Source organism: Chondrus crispus, genomic scaffold (genome assembly GCF_000350225.1).
Source record: "Chondrus crispus Stackhouse genomic scaffold, scaffold_47, whole genome shotgun sequence".
NCBI classification, from domain to species: Eukaryota; Rhodophyta; class Florideophyceae; order Gigartinales; family Gigartinaceae; genus Chondrus; species Chondrus crispus.
Window position 1 is genome coordinate 46,850 of NW_005179373.1, and position 15,233 is coordinate 62,082.

Sequence of the window (15,233 nt, forward strand, 5' to 3'; positions counted from 1 at the left end):
GTCAGCGGCTGCACGTAGTCTTCCCAATCGCGCTGGTGCTCCTCCACGTAGTGCCGGAGGCGTTGCACCAGCGTGCGATTGAACCGTTCGGTCTGCCCATTCGACTGGGGGTGGTAAGCTGTCGTGAGATAATGCCGCACCCCCAGGAGGGCGCATACCACGTCGAAGAATTTCGCAGCGAACTGGGGGCCATTGTCTGTTAGTACGTAGCGCGGCGCTCCGGAAACGTAGACCCAGTTGTCTAAAAACGCGTTTGCGACGACCGAAGCAGTTGTGGTCCGGAGCGGGATACTGCGCGTTAGCTTGGAAAACCGGTCGGTAATTACCGACACGTGTTGGTTTCCGTGCGCGGTCTTGGGCAGGGGCCCCAGGAGGTCCATCGCGACAAACTCCAAGGGGCCCGCCGCGGGGAACAGCTTGAGATCCTTTTGGTTCTTGACAAGCGTCCCGCGGGTCGCAGCACACGAGGTGCAATTCCGTACGGTCGAAAACGCGTCGCTGTCCATGTGTGGCCAGTAGTACTCCCTGCGAAGGGTGTAGTACATACGCGTCGCGTCGGGTGACCTGCCAACCTCGGATGGTGTGCCAGGTACAGTACCCGGGGGCGCAACCGAGCCGGTACCACGCGCTGCAGGGTTCCGTCCAGCGGGGACGTCCTCACGACAAATCCGTAACGGTCGATGTCGAACTTCGAGTTCGGCGTCCCGACGGTTTCCGCGGCGAAGCGACAGAAGGCGTCCTCAGCTTGTTCGCGTAGAAATTCCTCAACCGAGATGGACGCAGCGTCGCATTCCTCGGGAGTTATCGCGAGCGCGTGACAACCGTCCGGACGGTCTTGCGGCGGGTCCCAGTGCACATTGTCCAGGAGGGCCTCGCTGCCCTCATCGTACTGGACCGCGAAGCACGGGACCTCATCATCGACCGGTTCGGTGTCTCCTCCATCGGTACGTAAGCGCGATACGCCGTCCCCGAGTTGGTGCTTGACGCCTGGGCGGTACTGTACCTCGTAGTCGTACTCCGCCAAGCGCAGGCGCCAGCAAGCGAGCCGACCAGAACTGTCCGCTAAATTGAGGACCCAGCGTAGGGCCTCGTGATCCGTGCGGAGGTTGAACGCGCTTCCGTATAGGTACGGCCATAGGGTGAGGATGCTCCACACTACGGCCAAGCATTCCTTTTCGGTAGTCGTATAATTGCGCTCCGCGTCGGTCAACGCGCGGCTCCAATATCCGATCAGTCAAGTACCTCCATCGGGTTGCTCCTGTAGAAGGGCGCAACCCACTTGGTGTCCGCACGCGTCGGTGTCCAGCGTATATTTCCGTCCGTAGCGGGGCAGCGCGAGAATTGGCGGCGACACGAGGCGCCGCTTCAATTCCTCAAACTCCGCGTATTCCGCATCGGTTAAGATCTCGAACTGGTAGGGCTGATTCTTGCCGGTCTTCTTGTTCAGCGGCGCGGCGATCTTCGCGAATCCTTGCACAAACCGTCGGTAAACGTTGCACATCCCGAGAAAGAATCGCAGTTCCGTTTGGTTCGTAGGCGCGCGCGCGCGCTCGATTGCGATGACGTTGCGTCGCTCCACCTCCAACCGTCCCGGACGAATGACGTGCCCGAGATAGGTTACGGAGGTGTCGAAAAACGCGCACTTCGCCAATTTTAGCGACACGCCCGCGGTATGTAGAAGCCGTAGTACCTCGCGCACGTGTGCCATATATTCCGTAACGGTTCGCGAGTAGGCGATGACGTCATTGAGGTAGACCAGCGCGGTCTCCCATTTCACACGGGACAGGATGATGTCGACCGCTCGTTGAAATGTCGCGGGCGCGTTTTTGAGACCGAACGGCATGCGTAGGAAGCGGTAGAGGCCCGAATGCGACGCGAACGTTGTTTTATCGCGGTCCTCCTCGGCGATTTCCACCTGCCAATACCCGCTATTACAGTCTAGCGTGGTAAAGACAGTGGCATCGCCGAGCGAGTCGATACATTCGTCCATGCGCGGTAGTGGTTAGGAGTCGCGAACCGTAACGGCGTTTAGCTTGCGATAGTCCACGCAGAACCGCATGGTCCCGTCCTTTTTAGGGACGAAGACCACGGCGCTCGCCCACTCGGCCGATGTCGGTTCGATGACTCCCGCGCGCAGCATGCAGTCGATTTCCTTCTTCTCCTTCTCGCGCGCGATGGGTCCGGCTCGGTAGGGTGCTTGGTAGATCGGCTTCGCACCGGGCTTCAGCTCGATGCGATGCTTCGTAGCATCGATCTTACCCAAGTGGCCGGACCACATGTCCCTGAACTCGGACAGCATGTCCATAATTTCCGACCGGACGGTACTGTATTCTGCACCAATATGGACGTCTTCTTCCCACGAGCGGGTCTTCTCCGCGTCCGTATCGGTCCGCCCATCCGCGTTAGCGGGATTTCCACTGTGCACGTCGTCCGTTTCCGGTTCTTCGCGTCGCGCACATTCCTCCGCGGGTAGGGAATTAATCCGGCCTTCGTCCGTAGCGGATTCTTTGCGACGCGCGTATCCTTCCGTAGCGGTGGAGGATTGTCTTCTGCTATCGTCCGTAACTGGTTGTTCGCGTCGCGCCTGTTCCTCCATAGCGCTCGAGGAATTATTTTTGTTTCCTCCCCCTTCCTTAGCGTCGGCCTCTCCGGGGACCGGCACGCCAAGTGTCAGGATGTGTGTGGGGGATGGCAACGCGAGACCAACAACGGTATGCTTGGGGACGTGGGCCGCGCGGCTTCCGAAGTTGCTAACGAGCACCGTAAACGGCTCGCCCGGGAGGAGGTCCATGACCCCCTGGGCCATCAGGCATAAATTCTTATGCGCCGTTTTGGGGTGGTTTTGCAGGAATCAAAGCCCCCCAACCGGTGTTGCGACGCGTACCATCGCTTGGGTCATCGGGGGTATCGTCACCCCCTTGACCACGCGAATTTTCCGTGACGGTACGTTCGTCGGGAACTGCGCGCGCTTCCGGTCGGCCGAATTTTCCTCCTGCGGGAGCTGCTGCGACGGTCCCCTCGCGGCCATCTTGCGGTCGTGCCTCGAGGGTGTGACTCCCGTCAGCGCTAGGGACGGCGCATGATGGAACAGCACCTTCCTCTGCGGTGGCAGGATCGTCTTCACGTAGCGATCCAGGAACGTGGTTCCGAGCATACAGTCCACCGCAAGGTTGGTGACGACCAAGAACAGTACGCGCGCGACGAACTCACCAATCCGGACGTACAGCTTGAGCTCGCCGAGGGCCTTCATCGACCTATTCGAAGCGTCGATGAGCAGTGGGCTCCGCGCGGACTGGATGGCAGCGCGCCACGGTTCTGCCACACAGCGTAGGTGGATTAGATTCGGGCCGGCGCCCGAATCTAGAACCGGCGTGATGGCGCGCATCATCGCGCGTCGTTGTCCGACCGTTGCGGTGACGTTGTAATTTTGCTTCTTGAAGAAGCAAATTGCCGCTTCGTCCGTTCGGCTCTGCGATTGCGCGCGTACCGAAGCGGTCGACGGGGTGCCTTGTTTATTGAGGCTTGGCACGGGGACGATCGTCGACGCCTCTACGCGTCCTCCCCGGCTTCCCCGTCAACCCAAGGTCCTCGGGCCCCTCGTCCGTCAGCGGTAACGCGGGTTCTTCCGATTGGACGGTCTCGCGCGGCTCGACCACGTTGATGCCCGTGGGAGCCTGCGCACGCGAATTTCGCTACGCGGTCGGCGGTTGACGCTCGAACTGCGACCCTGGTCGGAGACCTTGACGGATCCGAAGCTTTTGGTATTTGGCCTCGCGGGCCTGCAAAAGCTTCGAACGCAGCGCGCTATCCGCCACCACAGGACATTGCTCCTGTCGGTGGGTCAGGTCCAGACAGAACCAACACGGCGGGGGTCCAGGTAATCCTTGATTGAAGAACCGGACCCGCTGGTTCTGTACTGGCCTTCCGTACGGATATGCGCGCGCGTCACCTTGTTGGGCGGGCGCCATCGGTGCGCCCGCCGGGGACGAGGCAGGTGACGGATGGTAGCTAGTCGGCGGCGAGCTAAGCGAGCTCGGCGTCGCCAACTGGTCCGTCACCGCCAGTACCTCCTCCCTTTCGGTTCCGGGCGCTATCGGGAGTTCAGACAGGGACTCGACCGACAGCACGGGCCTTGTCCGCGCGTTGCGCGTGAACCTTCTCACCGAATCGGACGGTGCTTGAGGCGACGCGAGCGAGGTCGCCTGTCTTCGAGCCGAGCGGTGCGTTTCGCCTATCGCTTGCGCGTAGCGTGCCACCGCTTGGTGGTCCACGCCCGGATGCGTCGCGAGATAATTCCACACCTGCGCGCACGTCGCTGGCAGAAGTCCCTCAATGAAAAGGGACTTCAAGCGCCTGTCCGAAAATACGGTTCCGCAGCGCAACGCCTTGTCCCACAACTGGATACTGTACACCTCCTTCGTCATATTAGAGCTCTGACGGAAGGAGGTGACATCACCGACCGCTTCGGAAATAACTTTGTCAGTCGCTTACGTGCGCAATAAAAAGTTAACAACTTCCGCGTAAGTTTCGAGCATATCGCGCTGCTCCGCATCGACCGCCATGGTGTTCCCGTGTAGCCTGGACTGGAGCAAGTCGTGAGCCTGCCCAGTCACATAGAACTGGAAACACCATACGGCCGCGCCTTCGCTGACCCCATTTTGGTCGCAGGCCATCTTGAAGCGCGCGAGAAATCCTAACACCGCGATTGGATCTTGACCACCGAATGTGTGGGTTTTCATCTGGACGTCCAACTTCTTCCGATATCGGTTAACTCGCCGCGCGGTACTCGCGTCGTAGCGCGCGCTGCGATTTTCCAGCCTATACGTGCGGTAGTCGACGGCCTTGGTGAACAGGTCGTTCAGCGGTCTGATCACCGGCAACCGTTTCGGATCCCGCCTCGGGGCAGACCGGCGGTCTCTGCCCCTGCGATGGCGGTCTCCTTCTCCGCCAGCGCTACTGTAGCCCTCCGGATCGGAGTCTTCTCGCCGGAGCCGACGTCGGTCGCGCGCATTGCGGCCTCTGCGGTCGCCTCTGCGCTATCCGTCCGACTCGGTGTCCTCGTCATCGGAGGGGTATCCACCTCCTCCGGCATCGCGGCATCGCGTATAGCGTCGCGATTACCATCGGAGGGGTAACCGGCCCCTCTGGCATCGCGGTATCGCGCGTAGCGTCCGTCGCGGTTCTTGCACGTCGCACTGTGGCGACGTCTTGTGTCTTCTTCCTCGGAGGGGTTTTCTGTATCCTCCGAGGTGTAGCCTTGAGCGCCGGGTGCGCTTCTTCTGCTCGACCGATACGGCTGTCGCTTTTCTGTCGCGAAGCGCCCCAGGCGGTTTTCTGTCCTGCGGGGGCCAGCCGTATCGGCGAGTACGGGAGGGCCGTTTTCTGTGGGCCCTCCTGTAGCACCATAAATTGGTGGGAGGTAAATGGTCTTACCCTCCGGGTGAGGGGCCATTGTACCGATCCCGGGTGCGGCGCCGATCGGTTCAGCGTGCGTTAGCGTAGGATCCGGAGCGGTTGAGTCGCGCTGCTCGCGTGCGTCGACTCTTGCTCCGGCGAAGGTCGTGGCCAGACGATTAGCAACGGCGGAGCTGATCGCTCTCTTTAGAGCCGTACCGGACGGGGATTCTTCATCCACAGTGGTGAGCGCGGTCACCACCTCGCATCGGACTTGAGCGGGTAGAAGTTCGTCCAAAAGCGGTGGTATCGCGCTGCGTACGTGCGCGTCCACGAGCACGGGTACCGTTCGGTCGAGGCACATGCGCGCTACTTGGGGGGGTTCCATAGCGAGGAAATCCTCGACCCAGGCCTGGATGCGCGGCTAAATCGCGTCGACCATCCATTGGACGCGATTCTCAGTGCCTGCCGACACGGCCGGCGTAACATCCGATGCGGACGCTCGCGTGCGGCCCGGTCGCGGTGGCGGTCGCAGCAGGGCTTCCGAGTTCTCCACCCGGGGGCGCGGTGCGCCACTGCCACTGCAGGTGCTCAGACGCCCGGAGGCGGAGTCTCCCCCTTGATCCGGTCGGTTCATCGTCGAATACGCTTCGCCATCGACGCGGTGATTTCTCAACCTTTTCTGTCCGTGCGGTTCTGCGCGCGATCGAACGACCACGCGTGCGGCTCAACCTCGAGAGTTATCCCCTCCACAAGAGTACCAAATGTGGGATAACTCCTCTCCGCCCTGGGTTGGGTGAGAGGCGGAGGCTTTAGCGAGGGAGCACGCGGCGCGGACGCGACGCGCTAATTGAACCGATCGGACGAGCTCGCGAAAAGGGAGTGGCTCACTGGCCGGTTACGCGCAGTCGCCCCGTGGTGCGTTAACGGGAGCGACCGGTAACGGGTTAGAAGCCAGCGCGCGCGACAGACAACCGAAACCAGACGTACGTAGGCACAAAAGGGACGGGGGCGAGCTTGCCCCCGTTTACTGGTGGGGACGGGTGCCAGGTCTTAACCCCGCAGAGGGACGCCTCGGACACCTGTCCCAGTACCATAGTACAGTACCTGCCGCCTAGTGCGTGCCGGGTACTGTACACAATTAAAAAGCTAGCGCCATAATTGCTACTACCGCACGGACGCTGCTACTACACGTGTGCACTACTGTACACGCGTGTTGTTTACAGACTACCGCACGGACGACACGCGTGCTAACGCGCACACGTAACACGCGTAGACTACTGCTCGGACGACACGTGCACTACTGTACACGTACGCCAGATTACGACCGCTCGGCATGCGCGCGCGCTCGCTACACGTGGGCACAACCGCCCACGTGTATACCGTATACGGCCGTTCGATGACCTCCGCGCGCTCGCGCCGGTCATTATACTACAAATGTCATCCATTCTCCGCCCGAGACCACATCGGCGTACTTCATCTCACTCTCTCCTGAGAAACCGAGCGTTCTGCCATTATCAAGGTTGAAGACAAAGTGGGTTTCGTCCGCGTTTTCCACATCAACCTCATCGAGTTCTCCGTTCCGAAACTGGCCAGCCAAAACTCCCAAATGGAACGCCACTTCCTTTTCAATAAACAACTCCTTTGCAGGCGAAGTTTGAAGTTTCCCTGTGAGCGCACGGCTCACAATCTGAAAACGCTCGCAAAAGGACCGTATCCAACGGGCTGAGATCATTGTCAGGATTGTGTTTCCCGATTTCGGATCGACGAAGCTCGGGCAGTATGCTTCGCTTTTGGTTGTGGAAATGAGGTGCAAGGCCAAAGATTTCATTGTCTTCATGTTAAACTTCACCCCTAGTTTTCGCAGTCGATCAAAATCGAGAACGAGATCTTGATGAACTGCCTGAACCCATGCCGCGCGTTTGCGACCGCGACCTGCCCTGGATTTTGACTAAACCCGTTTGAATCCACACTTCGTAACACGGGTAATTGACGAACTGCAACCACGGCTTATTATTTCCCCACTTTCGTTGAGAAATTCAACTTTGTTTTTCAACAACCTCGAGGCCTTCAGGATGTTGGCATTTGTGGTACTACGAAGCAATGCGGGAAATTTGCGCACTGCTTTTGCCGGGAGATGTTTGTCCCCCTCCACCGAGGAAGTGAATATCATCCATTTGACAATTTTTGTGGGATCAGCTCGCGTGAGTACATGCTGTAGTGGCCGCTTTCTCGCAAGAACGAATTCGGTATGCGAGATAGAGGGAGTTTGAACCAATGGATGAGATTGAGGGGCCACGGTGGTGGATGTTGGGATGATACGACTTTGTTGCGCCTGCCGTTGAAACGCGGCGATAATTGGTGAAGCAGAAAAGGGCATGACAGGGAAAGCAGCCTTCAAGTGGTCACAATGCTGGGAAGTCACGATGGGAAAGGATCTGTTGTATGCCGGCTAATTGTAATGGCAGCGATTTCGTCGTCGCCTAACACGTTACAGTACGTGCTTCCATCACCGAACCACAGAAGCGATCCTGCAATTGACCTGCCTCAACAATTAAATCAGTTAAGTTTGGGGTTACACTAATATTGTTGAAACCCGCGATTTCGGGTTGTTTTTTCATTTTTGCTTTTTGCTTGTTTATTCATGCAGAAACTGAGAAACTTCATGATTCTTCATGAAGAAACGACTTCAGACAATGGTAGCCACGACTTACACGTTACATCGCCATGATGGAGATGGGCTACAGGGACCCTAAGAAGGCATGGGGGATCTCGATTTCGATGGTTGATCGCGATTATCGGTGGGTCGCCTGAAGAAGGCCGAAGTGGTGATTTTTTCATTTTGCAGCATTATCTGGCAGTTTTTGCGCGCAATTGCGCGCAAAAACATGATTTAATGAAATCGCGGGTTGAAACCGTATTTGGTGTGTGTGTCACTATTTCTATTTTGGTTTCGCAGCAATGCACACATATTAGACACACTTTCAGTATTTGACGTAGTTTCACTAATTGTTCACTTACACTATTTGCAGTAACTGGGTGTACTGCATTCATGCTGGGGCAATGCAACCGGCGAGAACCAACAGAGATAAAGGAAGTTTCCAATACACGGGCATCCTGAACGCCAAGATGATGTATTTATGTATAAGAGGAGGTACTGCTGACCCCCAGATAAGACTACCGGATATGTTCAAGTCACCTGATGGCTGGTCCTTTCCATATTATGCTCTCGATTTTTTTAAATTGCATATGTACTATCGTTTGTCCGGCACGATCCTCTGCAGTACTACACAGCTTCACTTCAGGAGACGCATCGGAGATTCCCGTGATGATGGAAAGTGAGGCACCTATCAAGAGCACATGAAGTGGAAAGACTTTATTGCCTTGCGGCCATTACCGCTACATTCAAATTTGCCGATGGATAGCACTATATACTGTGCAAGCTGCTTGCTTCTGTTTGAAACAGCTGCTGAGAGAGTCAAATTGCTCAAGAGCCATTGATTCTTGCCTGATACGCAGCCAGGAAGTTATCCCACGGAAAGAATTCTCCTGGGTCTGTCCTTCTCCCCGGATCTCGCGTTCCATGCGCGACAAACCCAGACGCGCCTGCTTGGTTGCTCTCATCCAAAGTTAGCTCTTTTGCTGCTGGTGCTGGCAATCCTTTAGAGACGAACCATTCCGCAGCCATTTCTGCCATTTGCGCTGCTACTCCAACTAGCTTGTCCCTAACCGATGCCTCCAACGTCGGCCATTCATTTGCATTCATTGCCAGTGAAATACCGATTGACCATTCATTACTCCCAGTCCCGTCATGGAACGCCGCATTGTCGAAAGCGATAAGCTGAATGATCGAGTTTGTGTCCCCGAGTAAGTGGTACGAGCCGGGATCAGAACGGCCTCTGATAAATCCAGCTGTATTCTCCGCCCTCTCGTCCGAGGATCCGGCGGGGAAGGGGCCACTTTCTGCCGTGTGCACTACAATTACCGGTCGAGGGGGGGCTTGTCTTGCGCGAAATTGTGTCGTCTGAGGCGGGTTGGATTCTAAATAGATTCCAGGTGCCACAGGTACATCGCCCGAGGGTATCGGGACTGGCACTGTGCCACCGCTGGGACAGCATGTCACACCGGAAGGACCGGGGCACAAACCCGTTTCCGGTGGTGTCGGACAGTCTGCGGTTCTCTTGCACAAGCCATTTCGTGCGGCATCACATTGTCCATACTTGATGCCGCCTGGAGCGGTGCAGCATAGAATGTTGGAACCCCCTGGACACTGCCCAGTAACAATTGTACCGCTAGCGCAGCTGTAGACATTGGTGTTAATACAAAGACCGGGAGATACCGAGCAATCAGCCCATTCACCAAGTTCTTGGCGAGCGGAAGTCAAGCCAAGCTTGGGTGTTTCAGTGAACTTCATTGGGGTCGATAACCCCTGGTGACAGAACGAGGCTGCCATCAGAAGAGCGGGCACAAGGGTACGTGTTGCCCACATTCTTCTTCCACTTCAAAGGTAGCGATCTGTGTCGGATAGAGTGTTGGCTTGTTTTCGTTTCTGCGCAAGCAACTGTTGCGTGTGAAGGCGTAGTGGAGCTGAGATCTGCAACCTTCTTCTATATATATACTTAGCTCAGTGGTGTTGTATGCCTGCCAGCGGCCGCGGCCGCACTCCTCAAGCGAGACTATGTTTCTTTCTCAAATCCGTTTGATCCATGGCAACAATAAAAAATCAAAATTGAATGGAGTGTGGAAGCAGGCAGCGATGGTGAGAGCAAACATGGGCAGCAGAGGAAAAAAGCTCCGTGCAATTGCTCATCCACCTATCTATATCTATACATGAACATTTAAAATTTTTGTGGTCACTGATTTTCTATGGTTTGTTTGATGATTCCCATTTCCTATTTTTGGTCGACTCATCGTTTCGAGTGCAATAGATTCAGTGCATGGCAAGTTTGCCAGTGAGCAGAACGTAACCGTAGGAGAACGTAACCGTAGGAGAACGTAACCGAAGGAGAACGTACAGCAAGTAGTATTGCTAATAGTTGTTCAGTGGTTTCCCTTTGGGAAACGCATAAAATGCCTCGCGTTCCTTTTGGAGGTGATGGTAAATGAAATTTACCATCACCTCCAAAAAGAAAGTGCAATGCTAAAATTTTTAGCACGACCGCATATCGCATTTAAGAAGAAAGGGTTTTGTCATGATACGTCTCGGGAGGCACGGATTTCAGGCTCATGAGTTTATGCTGGTATGACAATCCAATGTCAGCAGCATATTTTATCTGAACTTTCGGAATTTCAGATAACAACTTTGCGATCACAAAATTGGTTTTCGGCTGATGCACAAAAAGCGAGGTGCCCAGCATGCGCGCTGCACACTGCCGTGCAGTCACAATTATCCTAGCGATCACCCTATTGTCAAAATGACAAGTGACTTCATATGACGCTACTTTTTATTCTTTTCATGCCTCGAGTCATGAAAAGTAGCGTCATATGATTGAGCCTACTCACTAAGACGGACAAAGGCCCCCTCGCCACCGCACTTGACTTCTGTGTTACGGAAGGACGGAGGTTTGTGTGGGAACCGAATTTCCAATCCGGTCGTTTTCAGAAGTGTCTGGAAAAGAAGCTTTTCTGAGCAACCATGAAACGTTGTTGGAATCTTAGAAATCAAAACGCCCTTCTAAACTGGCAAGTGGGCATTGAAACTTCATGAGATTATCAGTCTTGCAGTGTATTCAAAACTGCTATCCCGATGTTGTGCAAGATGTTATTGTTGAGGGCGATTACGGTAAAGAAATAGTATCCGAATTGGATTTAATTTTTTGCAAAAATAAGGTGGCCCGTAGGAGACAAATCTCTTTTCGTCTAGCGCGTGGTGGAAACCAATATTTGGTATTTCAAATACCGTGGACACATCACTATACTGTACCCTTCAAAGGATGCACCTCAAGACATTCTTTTCTCTATTTGTAAGCTGCATGTCGTGGCAATTCATGTGCGCTGGTGTGCAACCAAGATTAGTCGGTACACCACCCACCTATCAGTGGGCACTGGCCGATCTACCTTTTGGCAACAATGCCAATAATCTCATGAGCATGAGGAGAAAGAACGAAACAGGGTTTTGGGCATTACCCTTGAACCGAGTGTGCCAGTCTGGTTATGTTCTGGCACCTGATTCTGGCAGAAGCAATTCGGTGTGGTGCAAAGCGGAGATAGCACATATCAAAAGTGCCACTTTCAACATATTTTCTCGTGTTTCGGAACTCACAGCTTAATTAATACAGCCTACTGTACCCTTGGTACTCTACGTGGCAGACCTGTTGCAAAGTGGATAGTGAGCAGGCAACAAGGAGGCCATTTGGGCAACAAGACTTCATCCAGTTGATGGAAGAAAACAAGGGAAAAAATCACAAAAGAACAATCTTACAACCTCATCATGCCTCTACGCGTTTGAGCAAGCCGGAAACCTATCCTTTCGCAGCAATTCTGTGCTACACCCCACTAGACTCACTCTGTATTACTCTCCAGGCCGGAACATCTTCCGCATGCACACCGGCAGGCACGTCTGTTTCCTTTTCTTCAGACACCTGCAGAGACCCCTGCAACACCCCCGAACACGCGAGAGTCTTCTTCGCGCCCCTGCACCTTTCAAGCAATGACGCAACGTCCGCCCGCACATCTTCACAGGCCTTGACCCATGCGGCCGTCGCACAGATACCGCCGGAGAGTCTGATACCGACTGCTCCTTCCTGATTAAAGGGATCGGTACTGATCCCGAAGCGCAAAAGATGCGCCCCACCTCACCGACAAGCGCTTGCGAGAACACGTTGCCATCGCGCCTGTCCTCACATACTTTCCCGGGAAGCCCCCTAAGCCCCTCCACGAATTCCGGCGTAGTCTGCGACAGGAAGTACGACAAACTCGCCGCACCACACTGTCCATGAAAGCTAACCTGCCGCCAGCCATCCGCATGACGACATGAAGCACACGAAGAGCCGTTCTTAGGCGGCGCACCAGCGGCGCAGGGCGAGCTTTGTCCAGGCAGCAGAACGAGATTTGTGTCAACTGTGTGTGTCCGGCAGACGTCCTCGCAGCCAATTACGGTCGGTGGCTGGATGCACCGGCGGTGCAGCGAGACGCAGATGTCAGCAATGACGGAGGTGTGGGCGGCGAGCTGGACGTCATTTGCATGCGCGAGTGTCGACAGGAGGAAAATCAGGAAAACTCGTACTGCGAGCATCACTCGTGGGCTGACCGCCATGTTCGGTTGGGGTGGTTTGTGTAAAAGGGGGTATGCTGGAAGTACGCCGAGTGCAGATACGATCAGGTGTGTGGACGTCTAGACAGAGTCGCTGGCATATAATGGAGACGCTTCATATCAGGCCAAGGCGAAGAAGCGTACATCTGGTCGATGATTGCTCATTGTTCATCAATGGTGCCCGTCAAATTTCGTGGCAACGTCTGTCGGTCTGCTTTGAATTTGCGACTCAAATTTCGCTCGAGCTCCGCGCACGCCTTGAAACAAATGCGACAGCTGCCCGAATCTGTGGCGGTAGAAAGCGGCGAGATGCGTTCATGTGTGAGAGGCGAGGCGCACGGAGTAATTAGATCAGTTGGTTAGTCGGGACCAGCTTCAGTTGAGAACCGCCGAGCTGGCGATGAGCGTATCGGTCGTGAAGGGCCTCATCTCGCCACTTTAGAGCAACCCCACCGCGTCGATTCTATTGCCGGATAGAAATGAAACGTGTGCGCTGACTATTCGCCGGTTGCACGAATATATTTTTGTGGCGAATCGTCAATCTATTCGCGTAGATTCTATTCGCGTAGATTCTATTCGCGTCAACCCCAACGCATATTTGTAACTCCATCGCTGCATGCCCGCGCGTACAGCGGCGAGACGCCACAAATCGTCCTCGTAGAGGCGATCGTTCATCAAGACGCCCACCCCTCGCCGTGAGTCCCTCCCGGCTGCATGTCTCTCCTCCGCAATCCGTGCCCTCCGATCCTGTTCGCCGCGCGCCCTCCCTCTAGTACTGTTCAACTACGCCCTCTCACGCAGCTTCATCGCCAATGGACCCGAGAAAAGTCCTCGGAACTGTCGTTCAGTGCATGGACGACAGCGATGGCGATGATGAAAGTATTTTCGTGAGCATGCACGCATCACGCGCCGCCGATGTGCATGCTGCAGCGGCAAAGCAGCGCGGAGGTTCTCGGGCGGGACGGAGTCCAAACAAAGTGCGAAACTTTGAAGAAGGATTTCAGAGAATAATGAAAGACTACTTCGACGAGCGGTGCGTTTATGACGACAATGACTTTCAGCGCCGCTTTCGAATGCTACAAAACGTTTTCAAGCGAGTTTACGATGCGATATCTGAACGTCCTTTCTTTTCCTGGAAGTCTGATGCTCTCGGGAACTTGGGCATACACCCACTCCAGCGTGTAACCGTGGCATTGAGAATAATGGCATACAGGACTGCCTCCGACTCTATTGATGAGCACTGTAGGTTGTCTGGGCCATCAGCCATGATATCTTTGAAGCGTACACTAGCAAAGTCGTCGAGGAATTTGGTACAGAGTACATGCGAAACTCCACCACTGTAGACCTGCGGAGACTCTTGAGAATCAATGCTGCTCCGGGATTCCCGGGGATGGTCGCCAGTATCGACTGTCAAGACTACGAGTGGAAATCTTGTCCGGCGATTCTGGCTGGTGCCCACAAAGGCAAGGGGAAGAAGCCAACAATCGTCCTGAAAGGCATTTCTGATAGTGAATGCTGGCTATGGTTTATTTTTCGGTCTTCCAGGCTCCTTCAACGATATAAACGTCCTCGACAAATCCCCTACGATGGGCAGTATTCTTTCTGGATCCTTCCCGCTCCTCATGGACTACGTTGTGAATGGAGTCACAAGAAACCTGCTATACTTTCTAGCTGACGGAATTTACCCCGACTACGCGGTATTTGTGAAGACAATAAGCAACGGTGGAAATTCAAGCAAGGACAAGAACTTCTCCCGGGCGCAAGAGAGTGTAAGAAAGGATGTCGAACGGGCCTTTGGAATTTTAATAGCACGGTGGCACATCCTGTAGCGACCGATTAAGCTGTGGTACAAAACGGATTTGGATTACCTTGTCAAAGCGTGTGTGATCCTCGACAATATGGTCGTGGATGGACGCTGGGACGATTACAATACTGGAATCAGTGAAATGGTGTTTACGGATGAGCCTTCTGTTCAGTCTGTGTGTGTTGATAAAATAGGTTGCCGTGCAAATAACATTATGCCTATTATCAGCGGTACCACGGATACTTGGGTGCAAGGGGTGGCAGAGAGGTATCATGAGGTATCAAATGACGTAGAACACCATCGTTTGAAGGTTGATCCCATTCATCATCTCTGGAACCGCCGAGGTAATGACTAAGCTCTTTTCCGTATCCATGGTCACACCATGCCATCCCATGGTATGATGAGCATGCCCATACACTTTGGTTCCACATAGGCTCATACCAATTAATATCAAATCGTCGCCCCCGGCTTACTTCCGCAAACAGCAGCAGCGCCAAAGCGAACAGCAACAAATTTTCCGGCGACAGATGCTCAACCAGCACTATGCCCTCCCCGACACTCACGACATGCCCCGCTTCAACACTCTCTAACCCCACCCGATGACCCCTATCGTCCGGTCCACAGCGACCACCCACGCCTTTTCAGATACCAAAATTCCCTCCTCCGCCACCATCACCAACAACCACAACACCCCCCAGCAACCGTTCTGATCCACCCTATCCCTCACCAGCTCCACCATGTTATGTATCACTCGCCAACAGCCCACCTCTCACACCAACACCT

The 15,233-nt window shown here is 54.7% G+C and overlaps 2 protein-coding genes; one reads left to right on the forward strand and one right to left on the reverse strand.

Moving 5' to 3' along the window:
• Positions 1–12,799: 12,799 nt before the first annotated feature.
• CHC_T00006589001 (hypothetical protein) lies at positions 12,800–13,159 on the forward strand. XM_005719154.1 is given in 2 exon segments: positions 12,800–13,009; positions 13,010–13,159. 1 exon segment carries the CDS (start codon positions 12,800–12,802, stop codon positions 13,007–13,009), a length of 210 nt encoding a protein of 69 aa, XP_005719211.1. The 3' UTR covers positions 13,010–13,159.
• Positions 13,160–14,448: 1,289 nt separating this feature from the next.
• CHC_T00006590001 (hypothetical protein) lies at positions 14,449–14,724 on the reverse strand. The gene has a single exon (XM_005719155.1). It carries the CDS (start codon positions 14,722–14,724, stop codon positions 14,449–14,451), a length of 276 nt encoding a protein of 91 aa, XP_005719212.1.
• Positions 14,725–15,233: the final 509 nt, after the last annotated feature.